Source organism: Dendrobates tinctorius, unplaced genomic scaffold, assembly GCF_039654945.1.
Source record: "Dendrobates tinctorius isolate UK_male_01 unplaced genomic scaffold, ASM3965494v1 ptg000020l, whole genome shotgun sequence".
NCBI lineage: Eukaryota > Metazoa > Chordata > Amphibia > Anura > Dendrobatidae > Dendrobates > Dendrobates tinctorius.
Window position 1 is genome coordinate 31,184,016 of NW_027361688.1, and position 17,893 is coordinate 31,201,908.

The window sequence follows — 17,893 nt, forward strand, 5'->3', positions numbered from 1 at the left end:
AGCAATGGCTCAATATCTCATCTGAACTTAATCCAGCTGACCATGCCACGAGACCTATGTCTATAAGGTCCTTTGCTAACTCTTCTTGGCTTTCAGGTCCTAAGTTTCTGTTGGAACAGAAGGGAAGTCTTCAGGATCCGGATGGCGATCCAGAAGTCCGCTTCAAGGTCAGTGCTTTGGCGACGAACACTAAACCAACCTCCAGCCTCGGTTGCTAGCGCTTCAAATACTTCTCCAATGGGATGAAACTTCTTAAGACCTGTAGCAAGGTTAGTCCACATTGCAAGATCTTATCTCAGCTCACGTGGAGACAGACTGTCATGGCTGGCACGTCTGCCACAAACCACTCTATCCAGTACATTCCAGTAGGATGAACCATGAACAGAACTCTGCCCTACTACTTCATCCATTGGATTACCATTGGGTCGGAGACAGTTTGGCCTAGTGCGGCTTCTCCGATCCGAAGATGGGTACCATTGGATTGTCTCAGGAACTGACTGTCATCTACCTCGTTTTGAAGTTATTATTGCATGCATATTCATGTTTCTTTTCTAGGTTATTGAACTTTAAAGAAAAACAAAAAAAAAAAATTATATAGTGAAATCCCTTACGGAATTTCAGACGGGGAGTGTGCTGTCCCATCTAAAGTTTTGATTACATGTTTATATAGATTGTGTTATTTTCCATGCTGTGTAGTCTTGCATTTGGTCTGCTGCCACCTACTGTCCTTTTTCTGTATAGCAGACTGCAGCTAATAATTTCTTGTACATGCCTTCCACTTTCTGGTTAAGGTCACTGCTTCTCTTCCTGTTAGCTGCCATTATTAGTTTCATTTTCTCTTGGGAGAGACTTGCCTGTACGGGCTGTAAAAAGCATCAGTTTTTTGAACACTCACTTTGTTGCTCACCTTGCTGCACACATCTTGCTGTACCACCTGGATTGTTACATCTGCATTTCTGGAGAAGTACTGCATTACCAATCATACCCTGTATGTCCAGATTTCCAATAAACAAGTCTGGACTTCACAATATCTGGTGTGTATCATCTCTCTGGACGTATGAACAGCAACAATGGTCCTGTCTGCTCTGCATTGAGGAAATGGAAGGTAGGAATCTCTCCCAGCCCCAATCAACTACACCTCCATTCGCCTCATGTGGGGACAGAACACCTCCCTGGATGGGTAACCATCACACTGTGTACCATTCAGGATGGGTAACCATCACGCTGTGTACCTCACTGAATGTGTAACCATTGTGTTGTGTACCTCCCTAAATGTGTAACCATTGTGTTGTGTACCTCCCTGGATGAACAGTTGTGTACCTCCCGGGATGCATAAACACTAAGATTATGTGTCTGTGCAGAGAAAAGTACAGAATCAAGACTCTTATGCCTGAAAGACGTGCCTGAGAGTCGGATACTTTCAGTGACTGACATAGTTGACATCCTTTGTGCTTGACCAAACAGCCTGACAACACTGCTGTGACTCTGTGCCCGTTCTCAGTTCCCGATATACTATACAAGGCGTCTGTAGGGCTGTAATGTGCCGCACGGCTGACAAGAGAATGACATAAGCTTGTATCAAATCGTGTTCTCACTATGGGTTTCCTGAAAAACTGCCACATACTGCTCAAAAATGCAACGTGAAAACCCATGTTAGTCGGCCAAAAAGCCCATCCTGCAAAATAAGCAAACAGACCGTGCTATACATTTACTGCACCAAGATATATTCCTGCTGGTCATGGATTCATTTTAAAAACTGGTAAAAAAAAAAAAAAAAAAAAAAAAGTAAAATAAAAAATTCTCCAGGTTACTGAATTACCTTGGATTAGTAATTTCAGAGCAGGGTATAGTAGTATTTTTTGTCATTTCCTGCACAACTTTACAGAGTCAAAGTTTCCATATAGATATTCTGGTCTCCTGGCTATATAGACAGGATGTAGCAGTGTTGCCGCGCACGTGACGAGCTGCGATACCGGCACTGTCCAGCCTGATAAACCTACTGCAACAGGAAATTTTTTTTAGAATTTGATTTTTTCTTCATTGATTAACAGCAATGTCTTGTCTAAGCTTTTTTCTTTTTTTGCAGACAGTACTGTCAATCACCAGTGTGGGAGTTGGGGCAATGCAAAACCAGTGGGCGGAATGATGCGCTGAGCTTCTTGGCCACACCCAGGGTGCACCGAGCTCCCTAATTAGCACGTTTAGTTAATCTTCAGTTTCTGAAAAACCGAGGCCTCTATTAGATCAATAAAGGTGCGTTTTTTTTTTATAGGGACTAAATGACCTACAAGGATATGGGCTTAGTAATGCTGTCAGTTTGGTGCGACAGATTCCCTTTAAGAACCGATTCAGAACGGTCCCTAAATATGATCCGGTGTTTAAAAGTCGGAGATTCCATGTCAAGTTCCGACAATCTGTTTAATAACTTTTTAGATGAATGAGCCTTGTTTCCTACTGCACCATAACAGAGAACCCTCATTAGTTGGATTTCACTCCCTTTTGTAACTCGCTGTAGCATTATTAATAATTTATCATTTTCTGGGTCTGAGCAGTTCACAGAGGCAACAATGACGGTCTGGTTACACTACTGAAGCTAGAAAGATTAACCAGAGGTGAGCAAGGTCAGCCCATTGTACAGAGTATTGGGGAGACAGAAGAAAATAATAGTACTAGAAAGAAATTAAAGGGCTTGTATGACAAAAAAGTGTTTGTTTTTTTACTTTATCTCCCTATTCTTGTTCTGCTGTTACTGTATACAGGTATAATAGAGAGAGGAGCTTCCAGTTCAGGAAAAATAGGCCACTGGATAATTTAAGGAATCATGTATGCTGGGATGTGGCAGAAAAATCTCCGGCACCTATAGTGCTGGTAGAATTATGATTACAAGGAACTGTCACCCGAAAAGTAATGGGATATCTAAATAAGAGGAGAGTAACCCTTTATGAAATGACTAGTTGGAAAATGGCACATCTCTATAGATACACAACCTGTGCTCTTATGTAACTACACTGGATTTGTCTATACAAATATTCCAATACGTTTTATAGTAGTTTTTAGCTTCCACTTTTTGCCTATTGATAGGGTTGCCTTTAAGAGTTTTCCCTTGTAGTAAGTGATGGATTCTCGGTTTGAACACAGCTGTCTCATTTTGGGAGCAAACGACACCGCGAGCAAACGACACCGCGAGCAAACGACACCGCGAGCAAACGACAATTTTAGTTATCAGAACAGAAAGCTTGTAAAGTATGTGGGAGAACCAACCTACATTACATGGAGAAAACTAATGCCCAATTTCTCCTCGAGTGGCACTGTACAATAGTTGAGCTCTTGCTATTAAAGGTTTTGATTTAAGCTGATCTCTTGGGGTGTAGGCAGCAGGACAAACTTTTTTAAGAAAGAAACCAAGGTAGCAACAGAAAAAATGATCCCTAAAACCGCACTTTTAATCAATGTTTAAAATCTGGACAATCCCAGTTCATAAGGACTAGGGTAGTATTTAAACACACCAGACAAAAATAGTAATAGATACTCCAGGTCACTAAACTCGCCCTAATGGGCCCTGGCAATCCCTGCCTAGCCGCGGAGGTTGGCACCCTAGTTGTAGACGATAGTGGCGCCCCCGCTCAACGTCGGTGACCCTAATACACCCTAAAAGACCCTAGTCCACGACGAGGATACACAAAAAAAAACACAAACACACAGTAACCACCCGAAAAAAAACCCTGGTGGAGAGACTGTATAACGTCTCCAAGATGTTTTACTAATCTCGTACTAAAATCATGGGTAAATTTTAGTACGAGATTAGTAAAACATCTTAGAGACGTTATACAGTCTCTCCACCAGGGGTTTTTTTCGGGTGGTTACTGTGTGTTTGTGTTTTTTTTGTGTATCCTCGTCGTGGACTAGGGTCTTTTAGGGTGTATTAGGGTCACCGACGTTGAGCGGGGGCGCCACTATCGTCTACAACTAGGGTGCCAACCTCCGCGGCTAGGCAGGGATTGCCAGGGCCCATTAGGGCGAGTTTAGTGACCTGGAGTATCTATTACTAGTTTTGTCTGGTGTCTGTTTAAATACTACCCTAGTCCTTATGAACTGGGATTGTCCAGATTTTAAACATTGATTAAAAGTGAAGTTTTAGGGATCATTTTTTCTGTTGCTACCTTGGTTTCTTTCTTGTCTTTGATCCCAAAATATTTTTTGGAGGTTTTTTTGCGCAAACTTTTTTAAGGCCACTCATGTTGGGAAAGTTCCTATTAGTTTCCATCTGTTCTTTCTTGCACAAGAGATAGTAATGATTTCTGTAGAATAAGTGTTAGTGCTCACAAATGTCATGTGTCTTTAAAAAAAGATCTGCTCCGCCTGCAGCTGTTAACCTGTTAAATCCCACTGTCAATCTCTAACAGCGGCATTTAACACGTCTGGCAGGGGTGTGCCTGTAACGTGATGAAGACCCCTGTGCCACCTGCCATTATGATCCTCCTGTGAACGCCAGCCTGAGACCGGCGTTCATAGGAGATTATAATTGCTGCTATACTTAGTAGTGCTGATGAACAGCTATGTATAGTACCAGCAATCAGACAATTGCAGCTTCATGTCCCCCAAGGGGACTATTAAATCAAGTAAGAAGTGAAGAAAAAAAAAAAAAAAAAAAATTTAGAAAATTTTTAAAAATCCACAAGTTCAAATCAATCCCCCCTTTTGCCCCATTATAAATAAAACCGTAAAAAAAAAAATACACATTTGGCATCACTGTGTTCGTAAAAGTCCAATCAAGATAAAACATTTTTCGTTAAATAAAGTGCAATAAGAGGCGATTAAAACATTTTTTGTTGTGCAATATAGTGAACACAGTAAAGAAGAACAAAAAAAAATACAGTGAAAATGCATTTTCTTTGCAATTTCACTGCAATTGGAATTTGACATATTTAGGTGCGCTCTTGATACATTTACGTCTTTTTTTGCATCAAATGCATGTCTATGGGGAAAATCCACATAACTCCGAGTACCAGCCAAGAAAAATTCCCACGTTGTGGACTTTTAACCCGCAGCGCAGGTCAGTTTATGCTGCATAAAAAAGAAGCACAGTGGGCAGGAGCTTGCTATAAGTTCCATCCACTTTGTTGGAACTGAAGCAGCAAAAGTACAGTCAAAAATGCACCAAAAACTCATTGTGGGCACACGGGCTTAGAATTCTGAATTGTGCTGTACCTCTGTTATTCCTCCTGGAAGTGTAAGGATATATTAACAGTTGTGAGACTCCACCATACCCTGATTGGTTAGTGCTTGAATGTGGTGGGAAATCGTACAAAACAAAGGAGCTGCTAAAACGCCCAAAATGCTTCACTGTGGATCAGGAGTGGTCCTTAAAGGGGTCACCCAGGACTATATTATTTTACTTTAACTTGGGCCTAAAAACTGTGGCTATTAAGCCCAGCCCAGATCTGTCATTACTGACCACCCCTGCCGGCGATTCTGTGGCTTCAGGGTCGGTTTTAGGCAAAGTGGGGCCCTAGGCAAAGTTTAAAATGGGGCCCCAAATGCTAACATATTGCACATCACACAAGCATTTCGGTTGTATTTACATGCGATGAGTGTTATTGACAATATTGAAGTCGTTCAGCACTTGTTTCCCGGCCTCTTTCCACTGTCTGAGAAAGAATGATGGGAACAGAATATTCACTAATGGATTACTAACAGATCACCATGCAGTATCATGTTATCAGCAGCACATCTACAGTTTACACCCCATAGTCCTCCATATAATATAATACACTCCCTATAGTCCTCCATATAATATAATGTGCCCCATAGTCCTCCATATAGTATAATACACTCCTCAGACCTCCAAATATTAAAATACACTCAGTCCTCCATATAGTATAATACACTCCTCAGTGCTCCATATAATATAATAGACCGCCAGTCATCCATGTAGTACAATTCACTTCCCATAGTATAATGCACCCCATAGTTGTTTACAGTATAATGTATTCCCCATAGTTCACGATACCGTATAATGCAGCCCACATATAGTATAATGCAGCCACCCCACAGAATATAATGTAATCCTCCATAGAATACAATGTAGCCCTACTCATATAGTATAATGCAGCCCCAATAGAATATAATTTATCCCCCTCAAAGTATAAAGCCCCCATACAATATAATCTAGCCCCCCATAGAATACAATGTAGCATCCTCATATAGTATAATGTAGCCCGCTGATAGAGTCTGATGCAATCACCCCCTCATAGAATATAATATAATACAGCCCCCCCCACAGAATATAATGTAGCCCCGAACAGAATATAATACAGCCCACCTCCCCAAAGAATATAATGTAGCCCCCCATATTATATAACACATCCTCCTCCATAGAATATAATGTATCCCCCATGGTATATAGCACAGTACCACATGGTATATAGCACAGCACCACAAGCAAAAGTGTCGCAGCTTCTAGAAAAAATCCAACAGATTGTGTGACACAATTTAAATATATTTACCACTTTTTAATACCATTTATTATACAACTGGGGTATACAACCAATATTTCCTCCTTTGCAGCTTTTCCCCAGAAGTGTAGGTTTCACTTCTGAGTCCTCCAGAGCTGTACGGTCACTATTAATATCCCGTTCTAGGGAGACGTCACATTCTTAACATATCTTGGCATGTGCACTTAAATATATTTAGTGCTGGGAAATCACCAGCATCTCCTTCCCCGACAACCCTTGCTCCAAATACATGAGAAATGTGTTGACATTTATGGTGCTAAAACAAGGAATTTTGGGGGTCTGAAAGCTTGGTGGTCCAATATTTGTTAAACAACTGCAGCCCTGTTCTGACCGGAGCAAAGGTGCACCTATTCGGCCTCCTTGCAATTCTTTGTCTATAGGACTGCTGAGCACAGAGCTTGACTATTTCCAGCAGTTCCCTAGACAATGAATGGTGGGAAGGCTGAGATGGACAGGGCTGCAAAGCCCCGGTCTCAGAATCGCGGGGGGTCCCAGCAGTCAGATCACCAATGATCAGTAAGTTGTTCCCTAATGAATGTATATGGGGATGTCCCAACTTTTTGGGAATAACCTTTTAAAGAAATTGTCTCATCATATATGAGTAAAATTGCAAAGTGCTTTTAAAAACAATGTGTTAACCATGCCACCATCCTGAACAGTCAATCTTGAGAAGCACACAACCCTCCGGCAAACAAGAAACAAGAGGAAGAGAGGTGCGCTCTGGAAGAAATATCTTGAGACAACCCCCTTAAAAGGGAATCTGTCACCAGGTTTTTCCTATATAATCAAAGGAGCATGATGTAGGGGCAGAGGCCCTGATCCCAACGATGTGTCACTTACTGGTCTGCATGCTGTCATTTTGATACAATCACTGTTTTATCTGCTGCAGTCTAGCAGAGCTCTAAGGCTGTGTGCACACGCTGCGGATTTTGCTGCGGTTCCGCAGCGGTTTTGGCCGCTGCGGACCCGCAGCGTACAGTACCATGATTCCCTATGGGAATCAAAAACCGCAGTGCAGACGGTGCGGAATTTTCCGCGCGGATTATCTGCGGTTTTCAATCCGCAGAAAGAATTGACATGTCAATTCTTTCTGCGGATTCTCCTGCGGTTTGCCATCTCCTCCATTGAGGAGATGAAAAACCGCAGGGCAAAACCGCAGAGCAATCCGCAGGTAAAACCGCAGGTCTTTTGACCTGCGGTTTCACCTGCGGATTTTACAAAATCCGCGCGGATGAATCCGTACATAATCCGCAGCGTGTGCACACAGCCTAAATGCGGAGCCGTGTATAACCCCACCCACATCACCGATTGGCAGCTTTCTGTCAATGTATACAGAAAGCTGCCAATCAGTGGCGGAGGCGTGGTTAAGAGAACAGCTGACTACAATGCACGAGATACCTAGTCCTGTAGTGATAATCTCCTGCTGATAAAACACTGATTTTATTAAAGGAGCAACACAACCTAGTAAGTGAGACATCACTGTAATCAGGTTCTCAATCCTTAATTCATGCTGCTCTCAGATTACATAGCAAAAACCTGCTGTCAGATTCCCTTTAAAGGAGGATTTTCTATGGGCATATAGCTTCACCTATCTTCTCAGTATTGCTATATGTGAAATAAATCCAACATGGCAAAGAAAACCTACCGTATACAAAAAAAGAAAGCAGAATGCAGGACCTGGCTAATATATACAGTTTATAATGGAAGTCGCGTGTTTGTAAAAGATCTTCAATCACTAGAACATATAATATAACAGGCTGTAAACAATCTCATGGTGAACGTCCTTCCTGCATCGAGCTTCCCGTGTAGACATATTACCTTTGATGCCATGATGACCCCGAGCAAATCTTCAGAAGAGAACAAGGAGCTGTCAAGAGAAGAGAGAATTATGAAAGAATATAAAGACAATGATAAAAAAAAAAAAATGTAAATGTTAGCCTAAAATAATGGAAGTCTAAGTTTTTTCTTTCCAATAGTTCTAGTGCTTTTTGGGATCACAACATGGTAAATAATTAGGTGAAGATATTATAATTAGGGCACCAGCAAAGCCACGGCTGACAGAAGGACAGAGTCAATCAGAAAATAAGGTCTGCTATACTATATTCCTAGAAACAGCGCCACTCTTGTCCTCAGGTTATGTTGGGAATTGCAGCTTAAGTTAATGGCGATGGACTGCAGATCCAGGCACTGTCTATAAACAAGAGTGGAATCCACAAACACTATTTTCCTTGACAAGATATCAATTTAAAGCAAAAATATAGGGCTTTAGTCATCATTTTGAGCTTTTTTCTACTTTTTTTGCATTATTCGCTGACTGTTTTTGCACCAAATTCATAAAAAAATAACGCACACAGTGCATGATTTTCTGCGCAAAGAGGCCGATTCATCAAGACTGGTGTAGTGGACGCTTGCTGGAGTAGAAGGTGCCAAATGCCTCAGTGTGCCGCATCTGAAACGCTGGAGTCGCATAGAAGGCTGGAGTAGCATTTCTGGCAAACAAAACACTGGCACATTTGATGAATTTGTTCTTTCCCAGCTCAGTTCATTCTCAGCAGAGCAGATTGAAACTGGCATGAAAACTTCAAAAGCCGCAAAATTTTTCAGAACTCTCCATTGTGCAGAAAAATTTGTGACTTGGGGTATCCTGGGATAAAAGCTTTGATAAATGACCCCCCCCCCCCCCCCCAAAAAAAAAAAAAAACACAACAACTAACCATTTTTGTAACTTCCTGGTGAAAAAAAAAAAAAAAAAACAAAGCCAGACGTTTTGCAAAATGTTGCAAAAATTGCTCAAAAATTTCTGGCAAAAATAATATCACTCTTAAAGTGGGGCTCGAGTACATTTGCGATAAATTGTGACATTTTGAAAGGTCTCAAATGATGAATCAATTGAAAACATGTAAAAATATTCAGGATTGAGAGTCCTCAGTAGTTGAGGACTCTCAATCCTGAATATTATTCTATCTACTGGCTAACAGTACAAAGATATTCATCTTTCCTGTTGAAAACATGTAGAAACTTTAAACCAATTGGCCGGAAAAAAAAAAACCTCAAAAAACTGGCGAACATCTAAAACAGACTTTAAAAAAGGGGCAAATGAAAAGATGAAATTGGTGCAAAAAAATCAAAAAAGAAAAAAAAAAAAAAAAAAGGCGTAAAACACCAAAAATTCTACAAAAAAAAACAAAAAAAAAAAAACAACACAATCAGGTACAAATGCAACAATTGGGCTTGAAGAATTTACAAACCAAAACCCCTTTTACTCCAGCCTAATGCTTTATTCCCTCCTTTGTAAATCACATAATGTTTATATGTAACGGTGTGCCGTCTTTGCTCCATGCTCTTTTATACTCCTGTGAACCTTTTATGGAATATTATTCACAGTGCAGAAATCTTGGCTCGGCCTCAGACGTCTTCCTGGAGACCCTGGTGCAGATCACATTTTGGAGTTTACCGCATGACTCAAGGGTCTTGGAACAGAGCCTGCATATTAGGCTGCAGAGAAGACTTGTAACTTGTGTTACTCCTCCCCTACAGCCATTCATTCTCCTGTACAAGCTCCAGCAGTCATTGCAATCCCACCGAGAGGAATACAGATTTTGTTTTCCTTTCTTACAGTACCTTCTAGTGATGAGCGAGCGTATACGAGTAAGGAGTTATATGAGCATGCTCGGGTGCTAACCAACTGTCTTCGGCGTGCTTGAAAAATATGTTTGAGTCCCCGCAGCTGTTTGACAGTAGTTTAATCGACAATAGGAAGAGGTAAGGTTAATGGTTAGGAAGGTCGATAATGAACGTCGTTCCTGATGGACTGTCTTCCTGTCCTAAAGACCGATGAATGGACGATGGGCTACTTGCAAAAAGACAGACTTTGCTGCTATTCCAGGACCCTTGCCAAGAAGGGCCACACCAACCCAATTGACTGGTCTCGGGTTGAAAGTACTTGGTCAGTTGCAGTTTCCTCCAGGGTCTTTGCCGAGAAGGACCTTGTCCAAATTGGTCTACGAGTAAAAGAGGGCCCTGCATTGTTTAATACCCATTGTGCGGTGTGGTTGAGGTCTTTCAGGTTCCGGATGGCAGAGAACAGCCATTGTTAAAGAAGGGAGAAATGTAATGAGATGGACATACTGCCCATGTTTTCCCTTGAAGACACACATTGTTGTAATGTGTATTATGACATGTGTTATTAGTGACGTTACTCATACAAATATTCAAAAGACATCCTGGCTAGAGACATATCAATGCTCGTCTCCCCATAAATTGTTTAAGGAAATTTTATATGCAGTGGGTCATATAATAACCTACACACGGATACAAAAACATCCATTAACCACTCACAAAAAAATGTAAAAATCATATTTTATGAAACATATTTAAAAAGACATGCATCAAACAAATAGTAAGACCCATGTATGAGGATTCAACAAAGAGGGTAATTCAATTAAAGAAAAAGAGGTGATGGTAAACCAGGTGTGATTTGAGACAAATACCCAAGTCTACTCAGCTTATCACAATTAAATGGCTGCCAAAAGACAATGTATATATGTAGTCTAAGGCCGGTTTCACATTTGCGTTTAGGGCTGCAGCGTCGGCCTGCGCACGGCCGCCGCTAAGCCCTGCCCCCTGCCGCGCCTCCTCCAGTAGCTCCGCCTCTGGGCGCATGACGCTGCATGCGTCATGCGTCCCTTATCTTTATCACGGAGGACGCAGGCCGTGCGCCGTATGCGTTTGGCGGCGCCTGCGTCCTTTTGATGGTGCGCCGACCAGCGCCAAACGCAACCTGTTGCAATTTGGTTGCGCTCAGCGCACCGTCAAAAGGATGCATGCGCCACCAAACGCATACCTGCGCACGGTCTGCGTCCCCAGTGCTAAAGATAGGGGACGCAGGACGCATGCAGCGTCTTGCGCCCGTAGGCGGAGCTACTGGCGGAGGCACGGCAGGGGGCGGGGCCTAGCGGCGGCCGCCGCTGCAGCCTTAAACGCAAATGTGAAACTAGCCTAAAATAAACCACTTTTAGTCTGGCAAGTATATTAGAATAAAGCCATGTTAAATTATTGCTTACTCATAGTGTAATCACAAAATCATGGATACCATCATGACCGCCCCGAGGCACGTTTTGCACTGTTGCTTTTTCAAGGTTTCCCCTTGAAAAAGCATCAGTGCGAAACACGCTTTATGCGGCCTGCAAGGGCGAAGTGCCCCCAGAGACAAAACCCACACACCCAGCCAGGACTTCTATTTTCATGTAACATTCCAAGGCGTGAAACACGAGTACCTCACCCATGGCTACCGCTGAGCGCCACTTTACAGAATCAAAGGGTCCATATTAAGGCACAGTTTAATAAGAGATGAGCAAAAATATTTGCAGGACCATGTCCAGTGGCCAAATCGGGGGTCTGTGGCTGCAAAGCCAGAGTACTGCAAACTTTGTCCTATCTGACAGCATCTTCTTCTGGATTAGTAGACCTGGCACAACGTCATGGCTAAATCACGTCGCAACAATGTCTTCTAAGCCTAGTAACCAGAAGAGTAGCCAGGAATACCAGTAGGAGGAAATTTGCGGGGCTCTGGCCATGGACCCGGACCTGCGAATCTTATGGACCCTATGATGTCTTCATGAGACTTACCATGTAATGGAAAATGCGTAATTTTTTTTTTTCCTTTCTCACAGATTCAGATTATTCTGGAAGTTAAGGACTACCGACGTGGCCACATGACCAGGGTTCTGAGAATATAATTTGCTCTACTCTACTTTCAACCTCTCTTGACCATAACTTTCTTTTGTATTGGCGCCAATATGGCTTTCGTCTAGAAACGGGTATTGCAGCTGAGCTCCATTAAAGTGACAAGAACAAAGTTGCAATGCCACAAACAGCCAGTGTTAGGTGTGGCGCTCTCATAGAAAGGAAAAAAAAAAAACGACATGTTTTTCTGACCCTTTACAACCATCTTATATATAACGGTGAATGCGTCCTTCTGTTCGAAGCCAGGATGGGCAGCGCCTGCGCAATGTGGCACCAGAGTCAGCACATGCACATACCACACTGCAACACCATTTTTAATGAAGACATCGTGTATGTGAATTTGCAGGCACTGTCATCAACAAAATGGAGCCAGGATGTGCTTGCGCTGACTCAGGCGCCATTTTATTGCAGTAATGTACTACAATAGCAACATAGAAGTGTTGACGTTGAGCTACATTACTTTAATTAAAATGGCGCTGAGTCAGCGCATACGCAAATCACTGTCTCCAGCACCAGTTTATTGAAGACACTGTATGCAAATTCGCAGACAGTGTCTTCACAAAAATGGCACCGCATAGCACAGTACGTGCACAGGTTGACTCGAGCCATTTTATTAAAGAATTCTACAACGTCAACATAGCAGTGCGCGAACACCGGGCCATCGCCATTATACGTTGTAGTACATTAATTCAATAAAATGGCGCCGGAGTCCGAGCACATATACCGCAATCTCTGGTGCCATTTTATTGAACACACTGTATAAATGTACCAATAAAAATGCTCACCATCCAGGCATAGCGCGGGTTCAATGGCTAGTTAATTATTATCGTGCTGACAGACTCAACGTGTTCTCTGTTGTGCATCATTTTCGGGCCCCATTTCGAGACTTCTCTGCTTGTGTTGCAAACTATGCCCATGGTTATGCCCAATGGATGTAACATTTTAAAACCAAATTGTGCCACTATTAAAATATATGCAAGGGGGAAGGTGGGACAGCATTAGTTTATTTTCAACCTCCCTACTATAAGGTGATGAACTGTGCTATCGCATTCCTACCCCTAAAGGCACCAATCGTGTTATATGTTGTATTGTAGTGTGAATAAGGTCTTGCATCTTTTGTATATCTTGTGTAATAGGATAGGTAGTATAGGTATGTAGATAGTTGACTGTTGCATAGTCTGTGACAATAGGGTAAGCTAGAGTTAATATTTGGGACTAGCCCACAGGGCTGGGGTTAGTGTCAGGGAGGGTGACTGCTTTCTGTTAGGTAGTTAGTGTCTTGCGTGTGAAATGTGAAAACAGATAATGCGCACTACTAGAGAAGGTGCCATAGTAGGTCACACACCATATAGCAGAATATAATCAACAGGTGTCTGGTAGTGCCGTGGTATTCACCGCTTGTCTGTACAGACAAGCGGTGGATCCCACGTCACTACCAGACATGTGCATGCATTAGGACTCTCGGACTCTTGGCAACCGGGGTTTATGGTAAGACTGTAATAAGAGGGGGTATTAACAATACCAATACGTGTCGTACCTATGCACTTAGGATTCCCTTCTCATGAATCTACTTCACTGCTTTCAGTCTGCAATTGATGAAGGCTGTTTGTGACCGAAACGTTTTAGTTTGAATGCATTAAAAAAAGTCATCAAAATTCATCTTTAAGTTGAGTGCCTAGTTTATTATATTCTGCTATATTGCGTTTGAAATGAGAATAACTGCATGAAAAGGGTGACCCTGAGTGAGAGGAGATTAAGTGCAAAGGATAGTGAGGTCCAAAAGAAAAAGTGACCAAAAGAGAGTGACCTTTCGGAGAAGGATGCTTTGAGAGGATGTAGAGTTGTGAACCCCAAAGCTTGTAATGCAGAAGGTAACGGGCCTAAACATGACTTTGTATGTGTGACTAGTGGGGATCTGGAGTGCGAGGGTTCCAGAGCATCAGTAGTGGAAGAAAAAGGATGTGGAACCAAAGAGCAAGTATGAAGACTTGCTGATCAGGACTGTAGCTTTAAAGCTGGGTTGTGATGATGTAGGGAGAACCAGTGTGCGTTGAAAGCCCTAGAGTAGACTACAGAGAACGGATACTGTGTGGAAAATGCTTCATATTGTATGCATGAAACATCCATAACACTTTGTACCAGTTATCCCTTGTATGAATGGTGGAACATCCGGTCCAAGCAAGCCCACAACACCGGCTACATATGGCCTGCACATGAGTAAGGCCCTCACAGCACACGCCCACCCACCCAACACCAGGGCCCATACTTTCATGTAATGCACCTAGTCACTGAAAATTAGTGCCTTGCCCGCGGCTACTGCCCCCCCTCCTCAACCTTACACTACAACCAATGTTGCCCCCATTGTTTGCACTGCCAAACCGCTGAAACTGAACACAACCCTAGAACCTCGGTGCCGCACATAGTAACACATGTCATCTAAACACCAGAACAAAGCAGACTACACAGTCAATAAATATTGCATAGCCAAAACAGCAGATAACTGTCCCACATGTCTGTAGTCCTTGTGTCCACTATACTATCGCAAGAATTAACACTTAATTCTTTGTTTCGCTCCCCCCCACCAGCCCCCTGAGAGCCCCTCACTCCTCACCTCCCAGGAATGAAGCAGAAGTTCTGTGGGACAGTCCCTGATATCTGCAGACAGCTGGGCGTGAAAGACAAGCGCACAAAGCTAATGGCCGAAAGCACATCAAATATTTAGGCCTTCTATTGTACAAAAACTAAAATGAGACCAGTCCTAAATGTACAGGTAGCCAAATGACCGGATGGGACAAGGTGACCATGGTTCAAAGTGTCAAAGAAAGAAAATGTGAAGAAAAACTAGATGAAGAAAACAGGATTGGTCTGTCCTGATATATATATATATATATATATATATATATATATATATATATATATATATATATATATATATATATATACACACACACACACACACACTTTATATGGCATCTATTGGAGCAGATCAGATTTTTTTCTGTCAGAATACATATAAAATAGACATATGTAGGTATAGACTGGACATCTGTGGGCACGGTATGAAGCCGAAACCAGGAGTGGGTGATAAATACAGCAGTGGTGACGTGTTTCTATTACACTTTTCCTCTGATTGTTCCTCTCCTGATTTTAGCTTACAAATCCTGAGGTAATAAACTGCACTTGGCCTAAGAGATTACTGCCACAAAATGGCCGCCTCCACCTGTGTGTAGCCAACTGCGCAGTCACAAGTATGCAGGAAATCAGCCCGGGCGACAGCTGGTGGATACACACATGGAGGATAATGCCCCGGTCATACATTATAAAGACGTCCTTGCAGTCTTCCACAATTACTGTTTCCTGGACAGAGACCATCAGGAGCCATGTTTTACGGTCCACAGCCAGCATGATCCCATCTAATACAGTACATGCCGCAGTGTCCGGATCTGCAGACTCACGCAGAGCGGCCCTGGGGATTACTCATGAAAGAAGCACGCAGAGCTCTATTTTTAGGCAGCTGACTCCATTAACTGGCCTTTATTAACCAGTTTAAGACCAGGCCGTTTACCCCCGTTCCTCACCAGGCACATTATTATTTTTCATACATGTGGTTTAAAGAGCTGTAAATTATTTTTTTGATCAAATATTCAAATTTTTGCATATTTGTCCATGTTACAAATGGCCTAAAGGGAACCTGTCAGCAGGATTTAGCACTATAAAGTCATGGCCATAATGGCGCCGTTTTACCGATTAAACTGATACCTTCGGTAAAGGAGTCAGAGCTCTGGTTCTTGTTTAATTAGCCTTTAAATTTTACTATTGAGAACCGTGCACAAGGCCGGGACTGGGGGTCTTCTGCTCCTCCGCCACTCCCAGAGAGATGTAATGGAGCACTGGTCCAGCACACGCACAGTTACTCCACCCCGACCGATCCCGAGGATGGGCCATCAATGAAAGTCCTGGACAACCCCTTTAACAGATGAGAAATAATGAGCTGGTTTTTCAAGGTATGATGGTTGGAGGCAACTGTAGGTATATAAGCCCATCTACACAAACTGACAAGCAGTATGGTACCTGATATGCGTCTTAACCCCTTTACAACCTTGGACTTATAGGTATGTCCAAGGTCGTCTACTCCTTTTGATGTGGACTCCGGCGCTGAGCCCGCATCTTTCCCAACGTTTTGATCAACAGTCATGTGTCTCTAACAGCCGCGGGTGCAGTTGCGATACACCCGCGGCTGTTAACCTGTTGAATGCCACTGTCAATCACTGACAGCAGCATTTAGCATGAGTGCCCCGGAAGCACGTCAGAAACCTGGCTCATTGGCACCCCTGTCACATGATTTTGAGGCGCCGATGGGTTGGCATGACAGCTGGGCATCTGCAGAAGACGCTGTGCTTGGCATTGCATTTGGCCAGCGTTCATATGAAATTATTATTTCTGCTACATATAGCAGGGCTGTAGCTCTATGTGTAGCACAAGCAATCGGACGAAGTTGAAAGTTAAAATAAAAGTTTTTAAAAAATTAAAAATATTAAAGTGCAAATCACCCCCTTTTTGCGCCAGTCAAAATGAAAAATATAAATACTTATTTGGTATTGTTGTGTTCAGAATCGCCCTATCAGAATATAAATACAGTTAATCCAAGCGGTAAGCGGCGTAACCAGAAAAAAAAAAAAAAAGGTCAAACAGCCAGAATTATGTTTTTTTTGGTTGCAACAACATTGCAATAAAATGCAATAAGAGGCGTAAAAAAATGTCAGCTCGGTGCACAAAAACATAAAACCACACCCAGCACCAGACCTGAAAAATGGAGACCCTACGGCTCAGAAAATGGTGCAGTTTTTCCTTAGAAACCTTGGAATTTTTTTTCCCCAACACTTAAATAATACAGAACCTACATGTTTGGTGTCTGGTAACTCGCAATGACCTGGAGATTCATAATGGCAGATTACTGTTAGCATTTAGTGAAAACAAATAATTGCACTTTTTTGCTATTTCACTGCACTTGGAATTTTTTTTCATGTTTTCTAGTACAGTATATGGTAAAAAAAATGGTGTCATTCAAAAGTACAACATGTCCCATCAAAAACGAGCCTTCACATGGCCACATTAACAGAAAAAAAGAAAGTTGTGGCTCTGGGAAGAAGGGGGGGGGGATCAAAAAACCCTTTGTGTACCCCTGGTTAGGCCATGTTCCCACGCAACACAAATCCGGTTTGCTTCAACAGCAGATTTTCTACATAAAAAAATGCAGCAAAAAACAAAGGATGCGATTTCACGAGAGCTGTGTATTTAAAGACGCTACTGGACTGTGCGTTTTTGGGGTCTTTTTCCTTTTTCAATTTTTGTGCATGCAAAATTACAGTTCTTATGAAATAAAAACATTAAAAACACAACTTTAAGGTTATGGTCACACTAGGCGTTTTTTCAGCAATTTTTTTTCCTGTAGCAAAACCTGATCTCTTGGCAGGAAAGAAGATGCAGAAAAAAAGTCAAGTTTTCCTCGCTGCCTTTTTGACGCAGTGTTTGCATGCTAAATTTGTCTCTTGTGCATGCTAAAATTTAGAGTTGAAAATGAAAGTCCTATTCTATAGAATCAGTTTTTGACAAAAAAAAAAAACGCAGCAAAA

The 17,893-nt window shown here is 42.2% G+C and overlaps 1 protein-coding gene across 1 annotated transcript in view; it reads right to left on the reverse strand.

The window, feature by feature from the left end:
• Positions 1-17,893, reverse strand: part of ANXA6 (annexin A6) — an 84,887-nt gene that overhangs the window by 45,146 nt on the left and 21,848 nt on the right. Inside the window, exon 2 of the mRNA XM_073567936.1 lies at positions 8,334-8,382. Coding sequence (XP_073424037.1) covers positions 8,334-8,345 — 12 coding nt within the window. The 5' untranslated portion in view covers positions 8,346-8,382. The remainder of the gene's footprint in view (positions 1-8,333; positions 8,383-17,893) is intronic.